The following is a 14,917-nucleotide window of genomic DNA, read 5'->3' as shown; positions in this document are numbered from 1 at the left end:
TACTTTCGGTTGCTCCCTTTGTCACAAGGGGTCACCACAGCAGATTGCTCCGCATGTTTGATTTGAAAGCATTTTCTTCAAAATCCTTTTTCCAATATAACCACTGTCCCTCCTCTACACACAGTTAAACCATCTCAGCCTTGCCTCGCTATCTTTGTCTCCAAACTACTCAACCTAAGCTGTCCCTCTGACATAGAAATTTCTAATCTTGTCCAATCTGGTCACTCCCAATGAAAACCTTAACATCTTCAACTCAGCCATCTCCAGCACTGCCTCCTGTGTTTTTATCAGTCTCACTGTCTCCAAACATATACCATCATGTGAACCTTCCCTTTCACTTTTGCTGCTATCCTTCTGTCACAAATCATCCGTGACACTCTCCAGCCACTCCATCCTGCCTGCTTTGGATGGTTGATCTAAAGTACTTAAACTCACTCTAACGTCACTATCTCTACTCCTCACGTGTTCACCTTTCCACCTGTCTCTCTCTCATTCATACACATGTATTCTGTCTTGCTTCTTCTGACTTTCATTCCTCTTCTCTCCAATGCATAGCTTCACCTCTCCACGGTCTCTTCCACCTGCTCCCTACTCTCACTACAGACCACAGTGTCATCTGCAAACATCATAATCCACTGAGACTCTTGCCTGACCTCATCTCTCAGTCTGTCCATCACCATCGAAAACAATAAGGGGCTCAGAGCTGATCCCTGCTACCATCCCACCCCATCTTGAACCCAGCTGTCACTCCTACCACATACATCACCACTGTCTTGCTGTCTTCTCAACACACTCTCTTTACTTGTTAGCACTAGGGCTGGGCGATAAAACGATAATGATATGTATCGCGATAGACACATAATCAATATCAATAGAAAATGCTCTCGATAGAACATTCGATATATTTTTTTTTCATTGGAATAAACCAGAGCAAAGATTCCGCTTTAAATGCACCCGCCTGTGAAGCAAGATTGGTTGGTCGGTCCTCTGGTGCCTAGCAACGTATGGAGTGACATGCTAATAGCCAATCATGGAGCAGTATCAAACTTGGTTGCGCCACCTCGTTATCTCGTGCACGCCCTCTTGTTTGTGTAACTTGCTTGAACCGGCCTGGTGTGAGACATGATGAAAAGTGGAAGGCTCACCGCTGTGGCAGTTTTTCTGATTTTGTCAGTCGGACCGTACTCAGACCAGTGTCGTCTGCATATTGTGCAGGACTGTCGTCCCCGCCAAGACCGGCAATACGACTAACTTGTTTTACCACCTTAGCCGATCCCTTTGGAGCACAGCCGAGTTCGACAGCAACCAGCATCTGCTGTTGCAAGACCGCAGCAACAGACCACTATGGAAAGGTATTCCACATCAGTGCCTTATGATGAATCATCCAAACGTTATAAAGAAATAACCCAGGCAGTGGCATATCATATAGCCAAAGACATGCAACCAGTCAATACAGTCGAGATGCCGGGTTACAGAAATCTGCTTCACGCTCTTGACCCCTCCTAAAGCACTAAAGCACCTCCTAGCACTAATATATATAAGGATAAGGATGGTTTTTTATTTGAGTGTTTTTCATGGTTGTGTTGCCATTTCTGAGGAAGGTTAAATTTGAAATAAAAATGTTTAAATAATGTTGAAATAAAATGTTTAAATGTAGCATTTTTTTCTCCTAGTCCTTATTTTAAATAGGTAAATAATTATCGATATCGACCGATATGAAGTACTTATATCGTGATACAGTTTTTAGTCATATCGCCCAGCCCTAGTTAGCACATTTCCATATTTTGTCCTTAATCACCGTAAGCTGCTGCACATCCTTTCCAGCTTGATCTCTCCATCTAGCCAATCAGTACATGTCCTTTTCTCCTTCTTTAGAGTCCCGCCTCACACACAACTCACTATAAGCCTTTTCCTTCGCCATCTCTCTCTTTGCTGTCCTCTTAGCCTCCCAGTACTCCTGTGTACTTTTTTCTTTGCTGACCTCTTCCTTTGAATACTTTCCTGAATGCTTTCCTCATTCCACCACCAAGTCCTCTGGTCCTCTCCTCTGTCCAGAGGATACATCAAAATACCAAAAATCAAAGCACTTTTTCCAGTGAAACAACATAGTACTGTCTCCAAGCAAAGATTTTAAACCAAAAGTATGCATTAAAGAAATGTTCAACCTCCTGATGTAAATGCTGGCTTCTTGTCCTACCTCAGATTGCTACATATGATCCCGTGAGGTTTGGTATAAGTCCAGCTCCTTCCATGCAGGCTGACTGTGAGCCTGATCGTCTCCTGCTCTCCGCTGCTTAGCTTTTCTTTGTCCACCTGTCACTCCCTCCTCAAGCCAGTGTCATGAAAAATAAACTGAGTCACCCTGAAGTTTGAACACTGCCTTCACTATTTGTGTGCACTTTTGTTTACGAAGTGCTTTTAACATGTGTGTGTCCTTGTATCAGTGTGTGTGTGCTGGTATGTGGCTGTGGCTGGTTTGGGTGTGTATAAATAGCTCATTGGGGAGGGACAGAGGATTGCAGAGCAGCTGACTCAACACATTCTAGTTTGAGTGAGTGCTCATCACACAGAACAGTATGGCTGGTGCTCTTACAAACATTGCATGTCTCTGTCCAACCAGTGCACTACAAACCTTAACAACACTATAAATCTGGACATTCGAGCTGACAGCCCTTACAACACAGATCATTTCAGACACCTGCAACAGTACATTAGAAAATCAAAATAATACTGAGTACAGAGTTGTCAAACTAAACTGTGGAAACACACCTGACTAAACTAAATAACCAATAAAATGCTAAATGTTAGGAGAGATATACTAACTATCTTTGTATAATCTCCAGCAGCAAGGGAGAAAAAACCCACACACACAACCATGACACGTAATCACTTTATGTTAGGAAATATTCTCTTATCCTCTTCTTCTTCTCTCAGTTGCTCCCTTTAGGGGTCACAGTGCATCATCTGCCTCCATCTTACCCTATCACAACAACCCTCTGCATATCCTCCTTCACTACAGCCATGAATCTTCTCTGTGGTCGTCCTCTTTTCCTCTTGCTTGGTCGCTCCATCTTTGTCTGATGTATCCACTGTCCCTGCAACACACCAAACCATCTCAAAACCATCTCAGCCTCACCACTCTGACTTTGTCACTTAACCTGAGTTATACCTCGGTTATACTTATCTCTAATCGTGTCCATCCTGGTGAATCCCAGTGAAAAGCTTAACATCTTCAACTTGTGCACTGCCCATTGCTTTGGATGGTTGACTCCAGGTATTTAAACTCTCCCACTTTCACTACCGCTGCTCTTTGTCATTATTCTCGCCCTGTTGAATGGCGGCGTACAACAAAAATAACATCCCATCCACTGGCGCCAGCTGCTGCTTTGGTGTCGTTGGTGGTGCACCTCTCGATTTTTGTAACATTACACGTTTTGCCGCAATTGTACACTCGCATGTGTGTACAATTGTGTTGGATTTTACAGCCAGTTTAATGATATGTCAGTCCAGAATCTCAGAGATAAGCAGATTATACAGAGGGGAGATGATGCAACAGTTTGAAAAGGTGAGACTTTGTAGAAAAACCTTTTTAAAAAAAGCTCAGCGATTTCTTTGCTCTCACTACAGATCACAGTGTTGTCTGCAAACATCACAGTCCACAGAGACTCCTGCCTGACCTCAGCTGTCAACCTGTCCATCACCATCGCAAACAAGAGGGTGCTCAGAGCTGGTTCCCAGTGTAATCCCACCCCCACCTTGAATCCATCTGTCCTCATACTTGTCCTGCTCCTCCCTCACATGCATCTCTGCACACCTGTCTTCCTGATGCAATACCACAGTTGATGTCTTGGCACCATCATATGCTTTCTCTAGATCCACTAAAAGACAGTGACAACTCCTTCTGTGCGTCTGCATCGACACTCTCAAAGCAAACATCACATCTGTAGTGCTTTTTCTTGGCATGAAGCCATACTGCTGCTCACTGATCGTCACTTCTCTGCTTAAACTTCACTTCTTAATGAACTCTGTCCCACTGTTTCATGGCTCATCAGCTTTATCCCTCTGTAGTTTAGTAGATAGTAGATTAAATTTTAGTAAAGGGACCCAGCACATGTATTTGTTTGCAGTTGATTCATCTTCAGTATTAAATTACAGCAATGGTGAAGTTGAGCTAAATCTTGAAGAAATTCAATTATATGAGTGTGTATTATTTAAAATGACTGACTGTAATTTGATTGTGGAGGACTGTCCTGCAGGTTTATACTTTGCATTATAATATATGAAATTAAATCATTTAGTCATTTTTCAGCATTATATACAGAATGTTCCTAATTTTTACGATATTGCATAGATCAGTGCTTCCCAAAGTATGGGCCATGGCCCCCTTGTGGGCTGTGAAAGTACTGTGTGTGTGTGCGTGGGGGTGGGGTGGGGGGGTATATGAAAAAATGAATAGTTAGTTTGTGGCATTACTCATTACTCTGACCTAAATTTACTGCTATAGCACTTTACATATGACCAGGTTATATTAGCAAACAGCCTGTGTTGCTTATATTTTTTTAATCAAATTTTAAACGAAATACATCACTTTCTCTTGTATTTTTGATGAGAGTGAAGACAGACTTTGAGGCAGGACAATTTCACAGGCCAGCACTATCGGATGACCAGAGTGGGGCGGTGGGATTTTCTGGTTTTGAAGTGGGGCGCAGCACTCTTGACTTTGGGAACCACCGGCATAGATGAATGAAGGCAGTCCTATTGTGACTTTACACTATGTGAGTTTAAGGAAATGCAATACGCTAACTTCAGTTTTGTTTAAATTTATAAGTAGACAATCATTTTAGACATGACAGATTATTGTCCTGACTCTTGTAACACCAAACATGATTCAGTTTGTCCAATTTCATTTGACCCTCTAAAAATGGGGGACTGTGAGTTTAATTCCTAAACACTTAAGGCCTTTACACACCAGATGCATAAAATTTGTGTGAATGTTTCGTGAGTTAAAAATAAAAATAAAAAAATAAACATTTCGGACTGACTTCTTCTTAATGCTGTTCACACCGACCCAGTAATGTCAAAGGGTGAATTTGCAGCATTTATTTTTTGGATCAGGATAGATTTTTCAGATTTTCGCATGCAGATGTGACCAATCAGACCAGTGCAACATGCGCGCTCATAGCTCAAAACACACGCAGGTATACTGAATATACAGTAGTAAAATAATACTGCTTTACCTCAGACACGCAGCTAGATGCTGTTCCAGGTCAGTCGGCTCTATGAAATTATTTCTCTGCCTCCTCAGATGTGATGCCAACTCTGCCAACAAGAGCTTAAACTGTCCCACTGACATCCTGAATTATGTACGAAAGCGGCCGTGATGCAGCTTCAACTCCGGGATCAAACCATGAAACTCTCCCTGCTGCTGCTTTCTCGTGAGAACTGGATCCTTCCTTTTCTTGTTTAGAAACATCTGGACCAGCTCATCATTGCTTGATGTCAACACAGTTTTGTTTCTTTTTGAGAATGAATGATTTTTGTTTGGTGTGTAAATACTTTACACGACAAGTTTGCATCTGAAAAATTCAGAATTTTGTGCTGTTTTTTTTGCAATGCACTCAGTGTGTAAAGGCCTTAAAGATAAAGAAGCTGGGCCAAATGAATGGGGCCTGACCCGTGTAGTGCTCTGTAAGTAATGGTGACAAATAAAAACATGGAGCCTGTAACAGGACATTAGTAGTGGGGCGATGTATCTTTGAGCTATGGGAGGAAGCCAGAGTACCCAGGGGAAAGGCACAACAGTAAACTGCCACATGTCCCATACGGCCAAGAAATTTAAACCAGGGATCTTCTTGCAGCGAGGTGATAGCTGTAACCACTGCATTCCCAAATCATTAGTGAGGAAATGATCTTCAAAACAGATTTTCCTCAACATAATTCAGAAACAGAAGTTGTGACCCTATAACACAAACTACATATATATTAAGTCTGGACAGATACACATGTAGACTGCAACTTGACTGATCAGAGAATGCACACAACAGCAAGTCAAGTTTGCTTCTTTTGGATACAGACTAAATAAAATATTTAATTGACAGGGGATTTTTTTTTTCATATCCCACATACATTTATGATGATTTTCTTTGCAACTCTGTTTAGAAGTAGTTTGCAAGAACACTGTTGGGTCATTCCATCTCAAATCATCATGGGCCTTATGCTCAACCATCTCTGATTTACCTAAAACTTTTACAGTTTAAAATTTGGACATTTATAATTATTTCTATGAAATTTCAGAGGCAATGTTTGAAAGAATATCTCAAAGGCTTTTAAAGCTAAAAGCATGAAATTTTCACTGGCCTTTCTTACCATAAAAATGAATCAGGATCTCTACTTTGGGACAGATACATAAAAAATATCTGAGTATTGGCTAGTTAAAATATATTTAAAAAAGGATTAAAGCTGTCCTATAAAGTGAAACTCACACACCAATAAAAAAAAAATTCTCATTGAAGAAGACAAGAATAACAATTTCTGAATCATATATAGTTGTACTTCACAGTATTATCATTCAACTTATATGCTGGATTGAGCAAATATGACAAGATGTATCCCAAAAACGCAGGCAAATCCAAATACAGCAAAATTGTGGAGTTTGCAGATGGTACTCTGAGTCCTGGTCCTGGGCCTGTTGCCCACTGTTTACTGTGTTTGTAATTGAAGCTCTGTTGTTTAATTTCTCTACTTGTGTTTCTTAGTTTGCTTTAGCCGTAGTTTTATGATGGGTTTGCAGTTTGTATTTTTAGGTCTTACTTTAGTTATTAAGAGTCATGTTCTTGGTTATTGTTTAGTTATGTTTAGATTCCCAGTTCTCCAGTGTTTCCCATGTCCTCCTGTTCTGCCTGTATCCCTGTGTCTGTTTGTCTTAGTCCCTTGTCTCATGTCTTGTGTGTTGTTTTTTTAGGTTTCCATTTAGTCATATGTTTAGATTCCCTCTGTGTGCCAGCTTCCCTATATGTCAAGTTATGTTGGGTCACTTCCTGTTTTATTTTGACAGTCCCGCTTCCTGTGTGCTTTGTGTTTAGTTTTGCTTCCTTTGTCTCATTAGTGTATTCTGTTCACCTGCTCTCCCCAGATGTTTCCACTTCCCTCATTATCCCTCTGTGTGTGTATATCGTCTGTGTTTTCCCTTGTTCCTTGTTGTGTCCTTGGGTTAGGGTTTTCCCTGCTGTGCGACCTTTTGTATTTGAGTTTCAAGTGAGTTTTGTGTTGCTGGCTTCCAACCAGCCTTGTTCATGTTCTACCCTCACTAATAAAGCTGAAGTGTAAGTTTTTGCCTTGTGAGTCCTGCTTTGGGGTCCTCTGCCTGCCACAACAACTCCATGACACTCTAATTATAACTGAGAAAATAATTTTGTCAAATATATGCATATCATTCATTTTCAAGACCCACTTTATCTATATGCACATTGCCCTGGAGGAGTCTTGTAATTCAGGTTAAGTTTAAAATGTACTGAATTCAAATAGCATTTTCTTCATTTTTGTGTTTAAGAATTTCATGCTAAAAATTATTTTATTTTCCATTACTGTGAAATACAACTATATACCATTCAAGAATTGTCATTAGTTGTCATTTGCAGTGTGTGCATGTCCCAAACTGCACATTCTGATTGAATTTTTGTTTGTTTGTTTTTTCTGATTGAATTTGATGGTGAGAGGAAAAACTCTGGCTCGTATCTTTTGTCTCTTTTTATTCATTTTCAAACGCTGCCTCAGATTTCAATATGTGAAAAAAGGCCCTGAAAGTGGGTCAATTTTCCTGAAAAAAGTATTTGATATATGAAGCTAAAATTGTGTGTGTGTGTGTGTGTGTGTGTGTGTGTGTGTGTGTGTGTGTGTGTGTGTGTGTGTGTGTGTATATATATATATATATATATATATATATATATGTGAAAATTCAAATAAGAGCACTTAGGTGAGCAGAAATGTTCTAAAAGTTTGATGATTTGGACTGACCCTCCATCCATCCATCCATTCTCTTCTGCTTATCCTGTTCAGGGTCATGGGGGGGGCTGGAGCCTATCCCAGCTGACATAGGGCGAGAGGCAGGGTACACCCTGTACAGGTCGCCAGCCTGTCTCAGGGCTAACACAGAGTGACAGACAACCATCCACACTCACATTCATACCTATGGGCAATTTAGAGTGACCAATTTACCTAACCCCAGTAACTGCATGTCTTTGGACTGTGGGAGGAAACCCACGCAGACACGGGGAAAACATGCAAACTCCCCACAGAGAAGCCCGGGCCAAGGTGGTATTGAACCCAGGCCTTCTAGCTGACTCTATTAGAAACTAATGTAATGTTACAGAAAAAGCATGGTAAAACCCCGTCGTATTATGAATGACTTTAAACTGTTTATAATAAAATGTGCACTAGTAGATGGTAATGTGTATTTTTTCAATATACAAGACAAATTGTGCTCCAAAAATATACATACAGGCAAAAATCTAAGTGCACGCACAGACCTGTATGAACCGTGGAGTGAGGTCAGCTGTGAGGAGCCAGTCCTCCAGTCTGGGGTATTGGGCAAGAGCTTCAGGTCTCTCTCCTTCGGGTACCCTCTGCCTCAGCTGTAGCTGTTTCCACATATACTTGGTCAGCTTCACCTGTAAAAAGCCAACAAACAAAGTGCTTTACTCACTCCACTGAGGCACATGACGAAGAGGATAATGTCTGAATATGTTAATGCTCCAGCAACATAGGCACCTTTTGGAACAACTTTGTTTTATATTGTCTGTAAACAGCAAACCTCTTCTATGTTCTACAACTATAGCTTTAACCTGATGTGCTGGCCATATGTTAAGTCACATTCCTTTGTAACTAGACCTAACAGCTCGGGTCCTAATTTGAACTAAACCAAGCAGTAACTAAAGAGCAAATAGGACACGTTACTCCTAAGTAAATGTAGACATTTGGGTTATATCAACCATAAATGTCAAGCAGTGTACGTATGTAAAGCAGTAGTGAGAAATGACACAGATCAGTTTGAGGAAATCCCCCTGACGAGTGGTCTGACATCTGCTCTTTAACCGACATGAGAATTATTAAACTGAGTGTGAAGCAGCTGATGTCCCTGACATCACAGACACGGCGGACGATGTCCACTAGTTCTGTTCTAATGGAAGAGAAGCCTTTGGATGTTTACCTAACCCTTAAGTACTGCATGTAGTGAAGTAGACACAAAAAAAAACAATTAGTAAATGAAAAGCAAGTTTGATGTAGCTAGACCGACAAATCCTAAAGGTCCAGCCAGGGTTAACAGCTTGATTATAAACGTTTTGTTAACCTTAGCTGTCTGCTTCAGGACAGGAGGGCCAGGTTATGGACAGAGTGGAACAAATAAGAACCCTGCAGCAGAATATTGTTACTCCTGTAAATTCATGATATTTATCAGGGCTACTGATCATTTTTGATGTGACAGCTGAACAGGGTTATTATGGTTAACGAAAACAAACGAAAAAACGAAAACTGAAAGTGAAAAAACATTGTGGTTAACTGAAATAAATAAAAAGGAAAAGGAAAAAACGATAACTAAATAAAACTGTATTGTGAGTTTAAAAACTAACTAAAACTAACTAAAATTATAGAATGACCTTCCTTTTCTTGTTTGTCATTTTATTTAAAAACCTTGTGGATTGATCATTTTCCGCTCTCCGAGTTTAAGCTGGGAGCGCCGTCGGGCAGCTGTGCACGCGCTGAGCTCACCGCGCTGGTCCACAAAGTAATGGCAGCGGTCTGCTGAGAAAGCGCCATATGGAGTTTCTTTGAGTCCAATAATACAGATAGAAGAGTGTCTTGTTGTGAATGATGAAAAATGTATGGAACATGTCTCAGTGAGGAAAAAACACAACATCAAAGTCCACCTGAGAAGCGCACACAAGGCAGCTACGGAAACCGCTCTGAACCGATGGAATCTGGCGTTCACCTCCGGAGAAATGTGACAGCCGCAACGTTGTGATGAACCTGTTCCGTCCTTGTGTGTTTCCGGTCACTTTATCCGTGAGAGAATAACAATCAGGAACAATCAATATAAGGAATTGAGGGAATGAAGAAATGAGCACAAAGAGCGAGGACCAAAAGAAGTCCCAGTCGGCACCGCATATAAAACACCAGCACACAACAGTAAGGCAATGAACGCACACAATCCAGCTACACAAGCAGAAATGCGACATGAGGGCGGCCACATATCGAGCATCTAACCAAGCTAGCTCCAAAACAGAAGCTGTTGTTAATCTGCTGCACTGGCGCTGAACTTTATTGGGAGTTTATTGTAGAATTTATTGAGTTTGGGGAGTTCATGTTTTTCTTTGTTTCTCCCTGTTGATGTTCATGTGTGTCCTTAATATTACACACATTTAGCATGTAGTGCTGCTGTTTTATGAACAGTTGGTTGTTGAATATATTTCTTTAAACGGTATCTTTGGTTGAGTTTTTATTACACAGGAGTTACTCTTGTACCTTGAATCTTGCACCTGACAAAGTATGAAAAACTAAAACTAATACTGAAACTAATTATATGGTACTTTCTATATGTTGATAATACACACCACAGGTATAAGAAAGAATCATAGTTTCTAACAGAGGTGGGAAGTAACGAAGTACAAATACTTTGTTACTGTACTTAAGTAGATTTTTCAGGTATCTGTACTTTACTTGAGTATTTATTTTTCTGACTACTTTTTACTTTTACTCCCTACATTTTTACACAAGTATCTGTACTTTCTACTTCTTAAATTTTCAAAACAGAGTCGTTACTTTTTAACACGTCAGGGAGAAGTTTCCATTTCCGGTCAGTGCGCCGTCAAACATCAAACGATCTGAGCCTAAACAACGGAGGAATAATAACCCATACGAGACAATCGTACTGGCGTATCCTCCATCACCGGGGCTTATCGGCTACAAAGGGATTAAATACGCAAACCCATATAATTAATGTATCATTTATAACGCTATAATCAGGGGTTACAGCGGGCCGGACTGAGTCCGTAAGTTAAGCTCGTGGTACATAAACAGCTTAGCTAGTGCTACTGAAGAGGAGCGAGCATAAAGGGAGTAACATGTGGCAGGTAATTTTGAATGCAATGTTTCTAAATGCTCAACAAATATCAGCAAACACACAAAGTGTGTGCAGTTTGTCACACAGTGTGTCTGCTAGCTAAAAGAAGAGCCGCTGTATTTCCAGGGAGAGCAAAGAGAGAGAAGAAGAGAAAGAGGACAGGAGAGGAAGAAGAGAGGTTAGATTTAAAAATAAGGACCGGAAAACAAACTGAAGTATGCTTACTTTGCGTAATTAAAAGATTGTATGAAAATATTGCAGTTTAGTGTGTGATAAACAGGTTAGCTTGTTGTACTGTATTTACAGTAAAGCTCTGTGTTGGTGCACAGAGGCTGTGTTCATGGTCAGAGTTACAGGTTACATCAGTGCAGCAGAGATGAGTTTGAATCAAAGCTGCTGATGCTGAGATTCATTCACTGAATCCAACATTTATGCAGCCTGTATGCGGTCAGTGTAGGGGATGGAGATCAGCTCAGATAGCTGATCATCCACACAGAGCAGTAAACCTCAGAGCAGCAGCAGCAGGTCAGCTGATCACAGCCTGCACACCAACATCATTTACTGCAGCTCACAATAGAAAGTTGTGATTCTTCTCCCCATGCAGAGCCACTACAGCTGATCTTAGTGTTCCTCCACCTTCTAAATCCCACTGTAACCCCTGAGTATCCTCATGTTTGTGTTTAGGTGGAGGCACAGTCACCCTCTACTATGGAGGACACAGAGAATAGAGCTGTGTTTAAATTAACTTTGACAGTTTGTGTCCTACATAACAGATTCAAGCTGAGTGCATTTATTAGAATTAAAATTTAAATTGGAATAACATTTGTATTCTCATGTAATATTATTTTATATTATTACACTAATATATAATGAGGTTCAGTTAGCGATACACAAAAATAGCTGGTAGAAACATCCTCCAAAGAGCTACTTTTACTTTCTGAGCCTGTACTTTTTTACTTTTACTTAAGTAAAGAAGTTGAACCAGTACTTTGACTTTTACCAAAGTATTTTTTAACACAAGTACTTGTACTTCTACTTAAGTATAGAATGTCAGTTCTTTTGCGACCTCTGGTTTCTAAATTATAAGTCAATTATCGACCAGTAAATCATTACGTTGACCTTGGTGGACGAAAGACAAATTTTAATAGCTTGCTAACATGACCCCACTCTACACCCCTCCAAACATTTATCAGAACTCATTCAAAACTTTTCACACTATCATGCTTACAGACAAAAGCCTGCAAACCCTACCAAAACCATAACCTCCTCAGCAGAGGAAACTAGCAGCGTGCAAACATCAAACTTCCCTTCACTGAAATTCTGCATTCTAAAATGTTATTAATAACATATAAAGCAGTATATGGCCAGGCTCCTGCATATATAGCAGAGCTACTAAGACCTTATAACCACAGCTCCTAAGTGTTCCACGCTCCTATTTTAAAATCAGAGTTAATCCCGCTTTTGAGGTTGTAGCTCCTAAACTTTGGAACAGCATTCCTGAGGTTGGCTGAATCTGCCTTTTGTTTGCTGAAAACTAGTTTCTGTCTTTTGCCCACTGTTTGTTGCCTTTTGTTTGTCTGTATGTACAGGAGTGTGTTTGCATGTATGAATATGTACACTTATGTTTAATGTGTTTTTATCCAAACTGTGAACCACTTTGTGTTTTGAAAGGTGCTATACAAAAACTTATTAATTTATCATTAAATGCAACCAAAGGATCACACACACACACACACACACACACACACACACACACACACACACACACACACACACACACACACACACACACACACACACACAGGCAGCAACAGTGAGTGTGAGCAAAAAGCCCATTACTGTAAAAATACTGGGCAGAAAGCTTTAAATATGCAACTGATGTATAAAATTGGACTGCTGCTCATCAGAGGGTCATGTGGTAAAAAGGAGGTCAAAGGGAACAAATCTCACTCCTCCATCAAAGTATGGCTAAAACCTTTGATTATATTCAACTCTATGAATAACTGTCTCCAGTACACACTCGACTATATTAGTGTTGCTCTTAAATAAAAGACAGACAGGCGGTGAATCCTCATGAGGCAGAAGCTGGAAGTTTAGATCATTTTTCACTGAGTTATTGTTCCAGCTGGTTTGGGATGAAATTTGTCAGTTCTATGAATCGAATAATGACAATTTTATACTGGTGCACTCGACAAGTCAAATTTATTTGTACAGCACTCTTCAGACACAAGGTAATTCAGAGGAATAGAAAGAGGAAAGCTTGCTCTCCTGGAGAGACTCCAGCTGCCCAGCAGATATAACATGCTTAGTAGGGAGAGCCTTTAAAACAAGGTTTGCTCTCATTGTATATTTCATCTGTTTAAGCTCATTACCAATATGTTGTTGTTGTCTTAATGGACACTTTTTATTTCATTTATTTTATACCTAGCAGTAAACTACTCAAGGTTTTGTTGTGTTTTACAGCATACAGAATTTTAGTGTTTTAAAAGCAAAAAGTACGGCTAATAAAGGCACGTAAAGTCTAGTTTCTGGGAACTTCCCCCCAAATGACATCAAACCTTTGTGTGAAAGACGGTCATCTACAATTGGTTAGTTACACAGGTGTAACACAGTGGGGTGTGCACAAAATCAGGTGAAAAACATGCTCTAAGGTGAAAGTTAAAATATAAACCACAATGAAGAGATATTTAGAAAATTACTGCTGATATTGCACACCTTTTACCCATCCATCCATCCATGCTCCATCCATCCATCCATCCATCCATGCTCCATCCATCCATCCATCATCCATCATCCATCCATCCATTTCCTTCACTGCTTTTGCAGTGAAATGTGGTGAGGGGGTGAGAGCCAATCCCAGCTGTCACACAATCACTCACCCTCAGTAAGAAATATTCCTGTTGGCTGTGACAGGTTTTGAAGTGCAACAACGCCTTGACATGAATGCTAACTTCAGCATTCTGTCAAGATCATTATAACAGCAGCTGCTCTTCCAGCTGCAGCCTGTCTGATCACAAACAAAAATATAGAACAGAGTGACACTGCTTCCATACTAAGTGTCAAAATGTTACTATAGTAACTTTTATAACATTCAATGATATAAGATATTTAATTCTTGACCAGCACTACTATCCCAAATAACCATAAATCCCACAGCTGAACCTGACACAAGCTATCCATTAAAAACCTTGTAAGATGCTAATGTTAGTGCTAATGCTAATGTTCTAGGCTAAATAAATCATCTACGTGGTTTTGTCCGCACCAGCATCTGTGCACTCTGACAAAATAACACAAAAGAGAGGGGGCGTGCAAACTAATTTGTGCAGACAAGGAAAAAAAGTACAAAAAGGTCAGAAGGAGGAGGAAAAAATTATAAGAGGAAACAGAGTGGAGAGAAAAATGACAAGAGAGAAAGCAAAAGATGGCAGTTGGGAAACCACACGGGGCTTTCCAGACGCTAATCAACACTTCAGACTAAGAACCTTGCTGTGGCTGAACTGTTCCACCTTAATAACTTTGCTCAAAGTTCCTTTGAAATTTACCTTTGCAGAATTATTTTAACCTAAATTTCTGCAACAATTGTCACCTCTGAGCTGTATTTTGGCTTGAACAAACACTGACTTGTTTCTTTGGGATAAATTTAAAAAAATACCAACAATCTTATACATACTGCACACAGTTGACCCTACAATATAAAGTACCTTGAGGTGATTGTTGATGTAAATTTGTGCTATATAAATGAACCTGAATTGTAATTGAAGTGAATATTTACCATAAACGCTAAGCTTAACATGATGGTGC

At 40.1% G+C, this 14,917-nt stretch overlaps 1 protein-coding gene across 1 annotated transcript in view; it reads right to left on the bottom strand.

Annotated features, from left to right (window-relative positions):
• Window positions 1-14,917, bottom strand: part of ksr1b (kinase suppressor of ras 1b) — a 68,250-nt gene that overhangs the window by 51,229 nt on the left and 2,104 nt on the right. Inside the window, exon 2 of the mRNA XM_030745355.1 lies at window positions 8,526-8,666. Coding sequence (XP_030601215.1) covers window positions 8,526-8,666 — 141 coding nt within the window. The remainder of the gene's footprint in view (window positions 1-8,525; window positions 8,667-14,917) is intronic.

This window comes from Archocentrus centrarchus, chromosome 13 (assembly GCF_007364275.1).
Source record: "Archocentrus centrarchus isolate MPI-CPG fArcCen1 chromosome 13, fArcCen1, whole genome shotgun sequence".
Lineage (NCBI taxonomy): Eukaryota > Metazoa > Chordata > Actinopteri > Cichliformes > Cichlidae > Archocentrus > Archocentrus centrarchus.
Note: the sequence above shows the minus strand (reverse complement) of the source record. Positions and strands in the feature narration are given on the sequence as shown.